This window comes from Leptonotus elevatus, chromosome 16, assembly GCF_054856555.1.
Source record: "Leptonotus elevatus isolate MCC_2025b chromosome 16, RoL_Lele_1.0, whole genome shotgun sequence".
NCBI classification, from domain to species: Eukaryota; Metazoa; Chordata; class Actinopteri; order Syngnathiformes; family Syngnathidae; genus Leptonotus; species Leptonotus elevatus.
The window spans coordinates 2,629,500-2,643,511 of NC_141254.1; the positions used below are offsets into that span (position 1 = coordinate 2,629,500).

General features: G+C 37.9%; 1 protein-coding gene across 5 annotated transcripts in view; it reads right to left on the reverse strand.

Moving 5' to 3' along the window:
* The window catches only part of arhgap32b (Rho GTPase activating protein 32b), a 130,145-nt gene that overhangs the window by 41,590 nt on the left and 74,543 nt on the right, over positions 1 to 14,012 (reverse strand). For all 5 annotated transcript variants that reach the window (XM_086098565.1, XM_086098564.1, XM_086098562.1 and 2 more), the window contains 5 exons: positions 12,290 to 12,427; positions 11,799 to 11,891; positions 9,629 to 9,751; positions 9,244 to 9,321; positions 2,757 to 2,838 (listed from right to left, as the gene is read on the reverse strand). In XM_086098565.1, coding sequence (XP_085954691.1) covers positions 2,757 to 2,838; positions 9,244 to 9,321; positions 9,629 to 9,751; positions 11,799 to 11,891; positions 12,290 to 12,427 — 514 coding nt within the window. The remainder of the gene's footprint in view (positions 1 to 2,756; positions 2,839 to 9,243; positions 9,322 to 9,628; positions 9,752 to 11,798; positions 11,892 to 12,289; positions 12,428 to 14,012) is intronic.

Here is a 14,012-nt window from a genome sequence, read left to right on the forward strand (position 1 = left end):
TTTCCTACGCAGCCATGATGTTGTAATTGGTGCTGCATGTGGTCTGGCATTACCGTGTTGAGAAATGCAAGATATTCTGTGAAAGTGATGATGCCTGGATGGGAGCATATTTTGTTCTCGAATCTGAATATACCTTTCTGCATTGACGATGCCTTTCCATGTGAAAGCTACCCATGCCACACGCACTCATGCATCCCTATACCATCACAGATGCAGGCTTATAAACTGAGTGCTGATAACAACTTGGGTTGTCCTTGTCCTCTTTAGTCAGAATGATATAGCGCCCCATTTTTCCCACAAAGAATTTTGAATCGTGATTGGTCTGACCACAAAACAGGTTTCCACTTTGCCACACTCCATTTTAAATAACCCCTGGCTCAGATAAACGCCTGCGCTTCTTGGTCTGCTTTAGAAATGGCTTCTTCTTTGTACTGTGGAATTTCATCTGGCAACGTCGGCTGGCACGGTGGATTGTGTTCACCCACAATGTTTTCTGGAAGTATTGCTGAGCCCTTTCTGTGATTTCCCTTACAGTAAGCATTCCTGTGCCGTTTAATGGCCCGAAGATCATGGGCATCCAGTATGATTTTTTGGCCTTGACCCTTACACACACAGATTGTTCCAGATTCTCTGACTCGTTGGATGTTATGCACTGTAGATGATGATTACTTCAACAAATGTTTCCAATTTTTCGCTGGTAAACACGTTTCTGATATTTCTCCACTATCTTTCTGCGCAACATTGGAGGATTTGGTGATTCTCTACCCATCTTCGCCTTCGAGACACTGCCACTCCGAGAAGCTCTTTTTATACTCCAATCAAATTGCCAATGGACCTCATTAGTGGTAACTGGTCTTCCAGCTGTTTGTTTTTTTGTAAGTGCAATTGACTTTTCCAGCCTCTTAAAGCTACCTGTCCCAACTTTTTTTTAGATTTGTTGGCACCATGAAATTTACAATAAACATATTTTTCCCTTAAAATTATACATTTTCTCAGTTTAAACTTTTGACCTGTCATCTATAATTTGTATAGTGTCTCAACTTTTTGGGAATTGGGTTTGTACATCCCAGCCACAACACTGCAAAAACTGAAATCTTAAGTAAAAAATGATTTCTTAAATTTAACCAAAATTTGCTTATTTTGATTTGACAAGTTATTTTTACATAACATTGTCAGGCAAGATTATTCTGCTTATTTTAAGATACTTAACACTTAATTATCTTCTTTGATCAAGCAGTCTTCAATTGAGTGTTAAGCCACTTTTAAGTACTGAAACAAAAGTTTTTCACATTTTAAGATGACTAAGCAACATCAAAGGCCCTGAAGTGGGCTTTCATTAATTGAATTTTCTTATTTTAAGATTTTACATAATCTAGTAATAAGATAAATGGAAAAAAATACAAGTCTGAAAACAATCAGACAAAAGTGCAAATACCTCTTTATTGTAAAAAAAATTCTTGTAAAAATCAGTTCGTGAGGTCTTTCGTTATATTTACTGAGATCATTTATCCTCTTGCCAGTATATGCACTACCCACTCAGTGGTCTAGTGGTAGTGTCTGCCCTCAGACTGGGAGGTTGTGGGTTCAAATCCCTGGCTGAGTCATATCAAAGACAACTAACCCTATAAAGCCAAACGTATCATATTAAATAGAAGACATTTTGACCCCTCTATTTCATGAGTATAATATTTTTTCCTCCATTAATTTAAAACCCTGAAGTATATGATCTGACACATGCATTGCACGGATAATCCATTAGAGGGCAGTATCACCCAACTGATGGCTTTTCCAGCAGCCGTGCAAGATCGCCCCAACTGAGAAAGGTGAAACATCTATACTTACTAATAGTGGGAAATGTTCTTTCTGATTTTTGGAAATACTAATATGTTTGATGTATCTACTTATTATAATATTTTTTACAGTTATAAATGCACAAATTTAAAGCATTGTGACCGGATGTATCAAATATGACACAAATCAAGTGTCAATATGTGGAGATTGATTTAAAAAAAAAAAAAAAAGAAGAAAAAAATTTTTTTTTAAAAGGAGCAATAAATTCTCAACTTACAAAGAAACTGATTTTTTTCATTTATTTCATGGTTCAGGCTTTATAGGGTTAAAAATGGGACATGGTGTCTCCCTGTTTGACACTCAGGCTAAGATGGCAAACTGTAAATGAATATGCATGTATTTTCAGAAAATAGTTCTATATGTTACAGCTTGAAAAAAGTCAATATCACTTGTTTTTAGTCTAAAAATAAAATTTTCAAGACCAGTGTGGTTGATATGGGTCTAGTATTATTTTCTTATTTTTCAAAATCTTACAGGTAAATTTAAGGAAACTTTTGTTGTTTTGTTGGCAGATAATTTTGCTTATGAAAAGTAATTTTCTTATTTTACTATATTTTTTCTTACATTTTCTACTGTCCTTTTTGCAGTGTTCTAACATAGTATTTGAATATCTCAGACGGTTATAATTAAACATGCTTATTCGCTTCTATACTGTATAATCAAATTAGGTATATAAATAGATGGATGGACTTTCATAGTGTTGAGTTCAAACAAACAGTTGAAATAAACTAAGGGCTTGACAAAAAGGATGACACGCACGAACGCACAGGGTCTGAACAAACGCATCCTCCATCTCAATCTTTACTACTTCCTGATAACACTGGCCTTATCTCGCAACTGTCATCAATGATTACTTCCTTCTGACAACATTTCACAAAATGGTTTGGAAGTAAAGAGAACAGTACCTGGCTTGGGCACAGAGTTGGTCACGGACTGTGGCACTTTATCATTTATGAGCTCCACACACTCACTGGGAAAGTAGCCAACCTGGAGGGAGTGAGGGGGTACAAAACAAAGCAGAATAAAATCAGTCTTAGAGAGCAATGACTTCAGACCTCGGTTGAAGCCCAACACCTGTATATCATATAGGTGGCGGTAATGTCCACCACTTTGTGTGAATTATGGTTTTGTTATATGCACAATAGCTGCAAAAAAAGAAAAACGAAACAACCCATAAGAAGCCACAAAATTTCTTGGAAAATGTTGGCAGTTGAGTTAAAGGTAAAAACTAAGTAGGGGTGCAATGATACACAAAATGCATAGTTCGATTAGATACTTTAGTGTCACTGTTTGATATTCTCCCAAACTTTTTTTTTTTTGCAAAATTTTGCTCAATTGCTAAATTTTCGTTAATTTTATTACGGTACTATTATTATTAAGTTTTAAACTTCTATAACTCATTGTCCTCCATGATAAAAGATGAGAGAACAGTTTGACAATTTCCTCTTTGCTCAATGTTCTGTCTCGACACATGATTGAGAACCACAACAAATTGTGCGTCCATGCCCATTTTTAGACAGTAGAGGAAACATACTAAGGTTCACAGATGCAAAAACAAAGAATGTATAAAAGATGAGAAAAGCCCACCTATTGAAATACACTTCCAGAACAATTTGTCAGAATTTCCACATTAACAATATCAAGAACATTAATGAATTACTGAAGTTTCATGCCTCAGACCAACCAAACCACTTTAATTTACGTTTTAATTAAGTTGTTTAATTTTACCCTTATTCGTTTATCAATCTAAAGTATCTTATCATTCGCTCCAATATCAATATTTATATTGTAGTTGTATTGCATTTGATCGATAATAAAAAAAATACAACTGAATGTGCTTTCAAGATCACAATGTGTTTATTTGAACAAGCATGAGAACATAAATAGTTTAAGGGCTATTGTAAGCCCTTAACAGTTAACTATAGATATGTAAAATATTCTTGCTTACTTTTGGCACAAAGTCATTTTTTTTCTTGCAATATGTGACTCATATTTCATATATAAATAACTTAGTTATTTTGGTGGCTATTTTTCTAACCCGGAAGTAGGACGCCTAGTTCACTAAAACCTCGCCTCTCCCTGTGCGGCTGCTGTGCCCGTTCCATGACGCTGTACTAATCCAGCTGCTACCTGCACCGCCCACAAAATGAATAATATGGAAGAATATATTGTGGAGCCCTATGCCCTCTAACCAATCAGAGTCAAGTGGAAATCTTTATACAGCATTGATGTACTATTTATTCATGTACATAATAATGTGTGTAACAAGTAAATTTTTTATATAACAAAATACGTCTGGCATATTATGCTTGATAACAAAGCTAACAGTGCTTTATGCTAATATCCTTTAGTTAGCGGTTTCATTGACTTACAGTTCTGGGCTTGAATGTTGTGCCTGCGGTTTCTCGTGGCCTGACTTAGACAAATTTGAAAGAGCGGAGCCATCATCGAACAAGCATGTGCAGGGGAGCGCACAGAGGTCGAATTTCAGCGCAACGAAGCTCCAGCCGGGGAAGCAGACACTTCAGCCGAGGTGTGTGCTCATAGCACCTCTTCCCCGAATATACTCAAAAGTTGATATTGCATGATATGGACCCTTTAAAATGGACAAAAAGGGACCAATATACAAGCGTTTAGAAACATGAGAGGATACACTTCACATTTAAGGGGCAGATTTATGAAACGCTGTTAAGTCAGCAGCATCTAGGCAGCTAACACTGTACATCCTGTTTGCACTCTTATTTGGAACCAATATCACAACTTCTGGTGCACTACTTAGCGAACTGACGCTAACCTCACGATCAATACGATGGACAGGTACGTACAGAACTTCACACAAAAGAAAACATTTCATCTTATTTTATCTTAAAGAATAAACGGAGGCATTTGAGAAGCGGCATTCCCCCCATGCTTCGCTGCAATTATAATCTGACTGAATCAATGTGCAGAAAGTAAAACCCCTGCCACAGTTTGGCTTTAGCCCCTGATGCTAGCTAGCTAGCTCCCTCGCAGGTAAACAAGCACCATGTGAGCTAGCTAGGGAGCTAGCTAGCTAGCGCCTGGGGCTAAAGCCAAACTGTGGCAGGGGTTTTACTTTCTGGACCTGGATTTGCCACCTCTGTTGATATACTGTAATGCAGTATTTTGTGAAGGCAGTGCATTGTTTATAATTGTGTATTAAATTATAGCTACTTTTGGTATTCAATTATTCTAACTTCTGCTGACATACATTGCTAACAACGTAGTGGAGTCAGTGCTATATCTATTTCAACGGCCTGCTTCAATTATATGATGAGTAGGTGTATGAGTAATGAGGAGGAGTAAGTACATCCTGTAAGTAAATCGGCACTTTCTTTGCTGATTTCACAACAAACTTTTGCGCTGTTATGAGTTGTGGAAACAGGCTGTAACAGTGCTAATGATAAAAAAAAACAGCAAAAAAAACAAACAACTGCTTATTGTTCAATACATAATACATACATAATACTTTGTTTGTGTAAGTAGATTTTTAGTTTGTTTACCCTTAATTTAAGTAATCAGCAGATGCGCTATCCACTAACCAATTAATGAATATGGGAAAAATTCACAATCAGTTATTGAATTTTCACTTCTCTACTGCCAAATATACTTCCAGAGACATTGACATCTATGAACCACATTCAGATCATTTAAATAACTTCAATATTCAACTAAGGAGAGTGGCGGTACAAACTCTAACTGTGTCTATATTCGCCAGCAGTATATTTCCAAACATACCCCCCACATGGGCTTTAAACTGACAGACAAGGCTCTCTGTAGATTCTTGCCTACCAACAACGCTTCAAAAATAGCAGTGAACTAATGAGAAACTTCCTGATGCCTGTAACTCCGGCAGTGCGCTAGAATGTCAGACTTCTTGTCGGGCAAAGAGACAAATGTGATCAAAAGGGGCACTTCAGAGAAAGTGGGGCAGATGGGTCAGAGAAAGTTCAGACTTTGTAAAAGGGGTTTATTACTGCACAAGAATCTTTAGCATAAAACAGTACACTGTGTTCTATTACTATTTATTCCACATACAGGATTTGCTATATATTAAGTAAGCGTTTAAGTTTGACAGAATCTGATACCAGTCATGGCAAATCCTAACAAAGCTGCAACATCAGCAAGGGGTGGCGGAGTGATGTTTGGGCTGGAATAATGTGAAGTAAGATGACCTCAACAAAATATATTGAAGTTTCTTTTTGTCCGTGTTACACCCTGTGAGGAAGAGGATGCAATGACGAGTAGCAAATAGGACAGTCGGGACAGGACAGGAGTAATGAGACAGGAAGTGCTAGTGGTGTGTGGTGGGAATAGTGATGCAGTGATAAAATACATGTAAAGAATTTGGGTCATGCCAGAGACATCTAGAAAGAATAACTCTAAACTGGTCACTGAATCAGTGGAGATTGCTGTTTGTGGATCTCACTCCGCTTCATCTTTCCTTCCTTTAGTCCTTCCTCTGGTCTATTGATGTCTCCCTAATCTTGTTGGAATTCAGATGTATCTAGGGTTGGTGAATGATTCTGGATTTGTAACTATGTGGATGGAGGGTGATGCCTGGTTGGTGTTGGATTTAATTTACTTCATCTTTCCTTCCTTTGATCCTTCCTCTGGTCTCCTGACAACTTCTCGACTATGGTGGAAGGTTCTACAGAGTTCTCTATTCGGGCTCCAGTTCTCTGGAACGTCTCCCCTGCTTGTTCAGGGTGTTAAGCGACGATGACCGAATCTGATGCTGCTATACGGCTTCTCCACCGAATGACTTTTTGGGCCATCATCCCGTAGGCGTTGCTATGAAAAATTATGCATTGACCAAGCGGGCCACATTTTGAGGACAGCCCACTTCTCCACAGATGTCTTACAGCAGCTCTTCATCTCATGAAATGACTCATTCTAGTTAATACATTCAAACCCAAAATCTTATAAATATGTTTTTTAATATTTTGTCCTGCACTCCCAAAAACATATTATAGATTTTTAAAGTTTTTTTTATGCTCGAGCAAACAGAAAACTTTGATACAGCTTCTGACATGAGGAGGTTTGTGAATAATGATGAAACTTAGCTATATTCTAATGCTGCAAAACGGAAACAGATACAAATCTACTTTTTTTTCCTGATGAAAGAAAATACTCTCATCTTTCTTTTGGTAGGGTGCATGTTTTTACAGAAATATAACAATATTCTGTGGGCCTTGCAAAATCTGCCAAATTCTAGTAAAACAACCGGGAGTGAAGGGGGTTGCTTCAGTGAAAATGGCTGGGAGTGAATGAGTTAACATTACCGTATATAGCGCCACATTATGTGTTAAATGCAGCCCACTCTGCATCCTTTGCAGCATGGTCATCCTAGAAGGGGGATTATTCTCCGCCACCTGTGATCTCTTCTCAAGGTTTCTTCTTTTACCCCGATGTTAGGTTTTTGAGTTTTTCCTTGCCCTATTGAGGGTTTAGATCAGGGGATGTTGTTAATATTTGTCAAATGTAGGCTTGTGAAGCCCTTTGAGACTCTTTTGTGATGAACTAATTCACTCGCAGCCATTTTCACTGAAGCAGCCCGCTTCGTTTTACTGGATTTTGACTGATTTTGCAAGGCAAACAGAATATTGTGTTCTATTATTATATGACATTGAACCTACCAAAAGAAAAAAAGTACATTTGTATCTGTTTCTGTTTTGCAGCAATTAACATTAGAATATAGCTAAGTATCATCATTATTCACAAACCTGTTGAAAACACTGTCAAAAAGAGCTTGTTGCGACATGGCCCTGGCTGGTCTCTTATACTCTGCTGCCACCTGCTGGCCGTTTTTGTAATAACTAGCATTGCTTTAAGCGACCCCTTTAGGTCAGAAGCTGCATCAAAGCCTTATGTATGTTCTAGCATTAAAAAAAACCCCGCATAAATACATTTTTGGGAGTGAAGGACAAAGTTTTAAAAATGTTTTTGGGTTTGAATGAGTTAATGAGCTATATAAATAAATTTGATGTAAACTACAGTTTTAACAGATAAGATATTAGCTAAGGTGAGTTCAGTAAGTTGACCAGTAAAGATGTTTAGGACCAAATTACATTTGCTTCAAAAAACTAAAGAAAAAGATTCCCATGTAATGGCAAATTGTTCTGAAACCTAATTATCCTAATTATGATAATAATGCCATATCTCTTGACATGACTTGTCTTATCAATCCACGAGTGACTTGAAGCTCCCATTTCCGGATGCGCTCGCTTGTTATTTAGGCGACTTAATGAAACCTTAACCATGAATTTGCCACCCCCTTGTGGATGCCTGACTACAGAAGTTATGGTCTTTGGTCGCAGTGGCCCATCATCCTGCTGACTTAGGCCCCTTGGTGTCCTATCTAAAGCCAACAGACTCAAAAACTTGGGTGTTAAGATGGATAGTGATTTAAAAATGGACCAGCAAATTGGGTTTGTTGTCAAATCCATCTTTTTTCATTTTAGGAAGCTGGCTAAGGTTAACACTTTCCTTTCTCAGCAGCACTTAGAACTGGTAATCCATGCATTTGTTACATCTCGGCTGGTTACTGTAATGCACTTTATTTTGAAGTCAGCCGGTCCTCCCTCAAGCGTCTTCAGTTATTCCAAAATGCTGTTGCTTGCTTCCTAACTGCTGCTCTTAGGAGGGAGCACATAAACTCAAATCTGGTCTCTCTTAATTGGCTGCCTGGGAAGTTCATGTCGAAAGTCTTCTATTTGTCTTCAAATTTCTACACTGTCTTGACCCACGTTACCTCTCTGGGCTCCTCCACCGCTACGCTCCTACCCGGTGCCTCAGGTCAGTGGACCAGGTCCCGATTGGAGGTACTCAGAGGACTAAGTGTAGACTCAGAGGGGATCGAGCGTTTTCAATTGCCGGTCTCTCCCTTTGGAAAGACCTGCCACTAAATACTAGGCAATCTCCCTCTCTATTGACTTTTAAAACCTGTCTTGAAACACATCACTATTCTTTGGCTTTTGGACTGCTGAATTATGTGTTATCAATTTATTGATACTTATTTTATTTACTTATCTACTTCTTGTGTTAATAATTTATTATTGTATGCACTTATTACCTATTGGCAATTATATTTACTAATTAACTTATTTTGTATTATTAGTCCGTTTTACCTGTCTTTACTGCATGACTGATTTCTATTCCATGTATAGCACTTTATATGCAGCGATGGTTGTTTTAAAGTGCTTCATAAATAAAGTTGAGTTGAGTGATAAGTTAATTTAATCGCGGCAGCCAAACTTTTGATCACAATTTCGATTAATTGTGCAGCCCTACCTTGTAATACCTTAAATTTAAAATGAACATCAAAAAGACAAGGCAAAATCCAGTTGTGTGTATGATGTTGTTGTGGCACACCTGAAAGCCATGCTTCCCCCTCCACCATGTGGTGTCTTCTTTAGGAGGCATGTCAATCACTGAAACAATGTCACCAACCTGCAGCGAAGAGGATGTCGGTTATTGTCACTTTACAGATATAAAAAATATGGCTTGTGAAATCAAGGACTGTAATTGCACAAGAATTGCTTTAAAACCGGATTATTTTCCGGCACGGGATCTAGCATACGTTTAAGTTTCATCTATTAGTTTAGCAAAATCGAGGAATTTTACTGGAAGAGACAACTGGTTTCCAGTGGTATTTTTTTGTTTTCTCTAGAGCACTGTAAAGTTGAATGGAATACATTCGCCATGCGTTTTCAGACAGACAGAGAGACTGATAGGCAGTGTTGTGTATTGGTGTCACCTCAAAGGACAGCTCGTCTGAAGCCTGTGCAATGTAGCGCTTGATGACATGGGCAGCTGCAATTGCTGGCACGTTGATGGATGACTCTTCATGTACCAAAAGATGATTTCCCTTATTATCAATCTGGAAAGCAAACACATATCAGTGCTCTGGGGCTCTATTGAGTCATTACAATACTTACACAACAGATTCACTGTGTCACAAGTGAGGAAAATGCAAAACATGCAATACAGATTTTTTAAAAAGCAACTCAGCAGATGAATGACTCATTAGTGGACAGGAAAGCCATTCAACATGTTCATCAACACTATTACACACAGTTCTGCTGAGTCAGTCTCCTCCCACATAATAGGGTAGTGTGTAAATGCACTTTGTTAAATTAAGGCAAATATGGAGGCAAAACATCTGCAAGAGCTTATTTATATTCACCTTAAAACTTAACTATTAGAGGTGCAACGATTAACCAATTAATTTATGCTAGAGCATAAGCATAGGCATAGCACAGACTTTGACCTGGCCTGAAGAGGTCGCTTAAAGCAGTGGTAGTTATTACAAAAAACAACCAGCAGGTGGCAGCAAAGTATAAGAGATCAACCAGAGCTATGTTGCAAGCTTTTTTCCCCCAGTGTTTTTAACAGGTTTGTGAATAATGATGACGCTTAGCTATACTCTAATGTTAATTGCTGCAAAACGGAAAGAGATACAAATATACTTTTTTTCCTGATGAAAGAACAGACTCTAATCTTTCTTTTCTTTTCCATGTTTTTAGAGCAATAGAACACAATATCTTGTGGGCCTTGCAAAATTATTCAAAATCCAATAAAACAACTGGGAGCGAAGAGGGTTGCTTCAGTGAAAATGGCTGGGAGTAAATGAGTTAATAATTTTTGATAAAGAAATAGTTCAGTTTTTTATTTTTTTATTTAAGTGTCCAATCGCTGCGAATTTCAGCTCCTCAAGCCACATCATGCAGCATGGTTTGCAGTAGGGCTGGGCAATAAATCGAATTAATTCGATACATCGTCATTTTAAAAATCGAATTGTTGAAAATTTGCCAAATCGTGAAATCGAATTTTGTCTTCTGGATTATTAAAATATGTTGTTCTTATGTTCTGTTACATTAAAATGTTTCTGTGAGACGTAATTTTGCACAAGTGGCAGAGAATGCTGGATGGGTGGTTTACAAGACATGTTTACAATAGCTACCAACTACTTAATTGTGGCATTTAAGCACAAACTATGAATGTTAAATTTATGTTAAAACTAATTTAGAATCAGTATACATTATTGTTGTCTTAACATTTTGCACAGGAATTATTTTTGAATAAATGAATCCTTTAAATACATGTTCGTTGGGTTTATTAGATACAAATCGATTAAAATCGTAATCGTCCTGAATGACTGCAAAAATCGAGAATTTATTTTTTGGCCATATCGCCCAGCCCTAGTTTGCAGTCATCATATAAGTACACATCATAGTATAACACAAGCTTTAGATAGTCTTGATAAATTTTGTACATTACACAAAAAACTAAGACTTCTATCGAGTGTTGTTCCGATACCGTTTTTTGGCCCCCGATACCGATTCCGATACCCAGTTTTGCAGTATCAGCATCGATACCACGCCGTCTGAAATATATATACATTTTTTATTGTAATTCTAAACTACTGAAATATTTTCAAATCACTGACATTTTCTCTCCTGAGGCACGCAAGGTTTTTATTCTCAACATGAAAAAACTGCCCTGCCATTTGTTCAGAGGATTCAAGGGCCAACAGGATATCTTGGCTCGGCATGCAGTGAACAAGTCACACAACAGTGAATCTCGTGCATGAGCAAGACACAAGATGTTGCATTCAAAGTCCTATATTAACGTTGGAAATAATGGCATTGGCATGTTACTTGTTAGTACTCGCCGATGCTGATGCCAATGTTTTAATGCCATATCGGGGCCTCTCCCAATACCGGTATCGGAACAACACGACTTCTAACCACATTATCCAGTTTCAACGAAATATGACAACTTACATCCGGTCCAATGTCAGTCAGACTAAGGAGTTTCAAGTATCTTCGAAGTTTGTTTTCATTCTGAGTAATCCATTCATTCGATTTATTTCTACTGCCACGCACTGATTCTTGTACAGATGAGGAAAGTGTATACATACATACCTCCATCCATGTGAGGGCAGGTCCACAGTTGATCTTGTTATCAGCAATGGCCGAAAGCCGGGAGAGGTAACCCAATAACATCTGGGAAACAGACTAACATGGAGAAAAACAAAACAAAACATGAAATTAGTAACATTTCTGCGCAACATGTAAGTTTATCAACTCTTTTTTTATTTTACATTGATTGCACATTTCAAAGAAAACCAACCAACCAATAAACTGTGAACTATGATTTCTGCATAAAGATTATTAATGGATGTGTCTTTCCATCTGTACATATAAATGCTATTTTATTCACGCTAAAAGCTTGCTAAGAAGTATTGTAAAGACATTTGTTTTTGTTTATGACTATGAGTCCGTTTGTTGGAACACTGAAACCGTAAAATTGAGTTTCTGGAGACGGTTTAACAGTGTCATGCGACATCCTTCGAAGCAGTTATTTACAGTCCACTTGCACGCATACACGCAGACACAGAGTTTTAAGAGCTCACCTCTGGTTGATCAGTCAAACTGTCAGGTCTTGGCAGCTCAGGCAACTGAGAGAATCGGCGGTCATATATGCAAAGGTGCAGGTGTTTGTCCAAGACACGGAAATCCTCATAGCTACGCTTCACAATCCAGCTTCGACCCTTCAAAAAGAAAACACTGGGTGAGTCAAATGCTACTTAACATTTTTTTATAAACCGTAGAACAGTAGTGTGGCATGGCCCACGGAATCAGCACTGCAGATCCAGATATTTCTTTTTCTAAACTCATTTAAACCCCAAAACGTATACAAACTTTTTTTTAATACTTTGTGCTGCACTCCCCAAAACGTATTTATAAGTTTTTTTATGTGTTTTTTTTATGCTAGAGCACACAGAAGTCTTTGATACAGCTTATGACATAAAGAGGTCGCTCAAAACAATGGTAGCTATTACAAAAAACGGCCAGCAGGTGGCAGCAGAGTATAAGAGAACAGCCAGGGCCATGTTGCAACAAGCTCTTTTTGCCAGTGTTTTCAACACATTTGTGAATAATGATGAAACTTAGCTATATTCTAATGCTAATTGCTGCAAAACGGAAGCAGATACAAATATATCTTTTTTCCTGATGAAAGAAGAGACTCTAATCTTTCTTTTGGTAGGTTCCATGTTTTCATAGCCATAGAACACAATATTCTGTGGGCCTTGCAAAATCAGTCAAAATCCAGTAACAGCCGGGAGTAAAGGGGGTTGCTTCAGTGAAAATGGCTGGGAGTGAATGAGTTAATCAGTGGAAAGCAGCACGGTGAGCCTCATGGTTAGCATATCTGTCTCTTAATTCTGAGGTTCAGTTCGAATCTTAGCTCTGCCTTTCCGTGGAGTTTTCCGCGTGGCGTTTACACTCCATGCTTATTTTGTCCAACTTCCTCTCAGTCTTAGTGAAGACTCTCTGTTGTACATAAGTGTGAATGCTTGTTTGTCTGTGTGTCCCCGGTGAAAGACTGGTTGACCAATCCAGGTCAAATTCAGCTTGAATAGGCTCCAGCATACCAGAGGCTCTTCATGAGGATAACAGGTCTAGAAATTGGATGGACGGATGGGTTGTGAAAAGTCCAAAGGGAATGGCAGGGTTGTTTAGCGCTTTAATTTAGTGTGGCTATAGCAAACTAATTTTATATTGAAAATGATCACCAACAGGACTCTGAGAAACAAATCTGACCACAATTGCAGTTCAAATGTAGTTTTAATTTCATCTTAATGACAAAAACACTATTTCCATCATTCATGACCACAGCTGGCTTTGGCTTAGTTTCTCTTGCATACTTTACCTTTTTACATAAGAATGATCAAAGTTTCTTACTGCTAGTAACAAGGAACAAACAATAAAAAAAAAAAAAAGGTCCATCCTAGATTTACTGCCCTGAATGTTAATGCTGAAAATCACAGTCAATAGAAGTTTACCCTCCCAACCCCTGCCCTCATTCTGACAAGTAAAGCAGTGGTTCTTAACCTTGTGGGAGGTACTGAACCCCATCAGTTTCCTATGAGTATACCGAACCTTTCTTTATTGAAAAATGAAATAGGCTTTTTTTCCTTTTCAAATTCAAGATATTGGTGTAGGGTGAACTGGTGAACAAAATGAACAGGGAGAGTAGCCATTTCATCAAATCTGGCTCTTTTCACCTTGAATTCAGAAAGTGTTGTGTTTTTGTACTACCCATCTCCATGCAGTTTAAGGAAATAGTTCTGC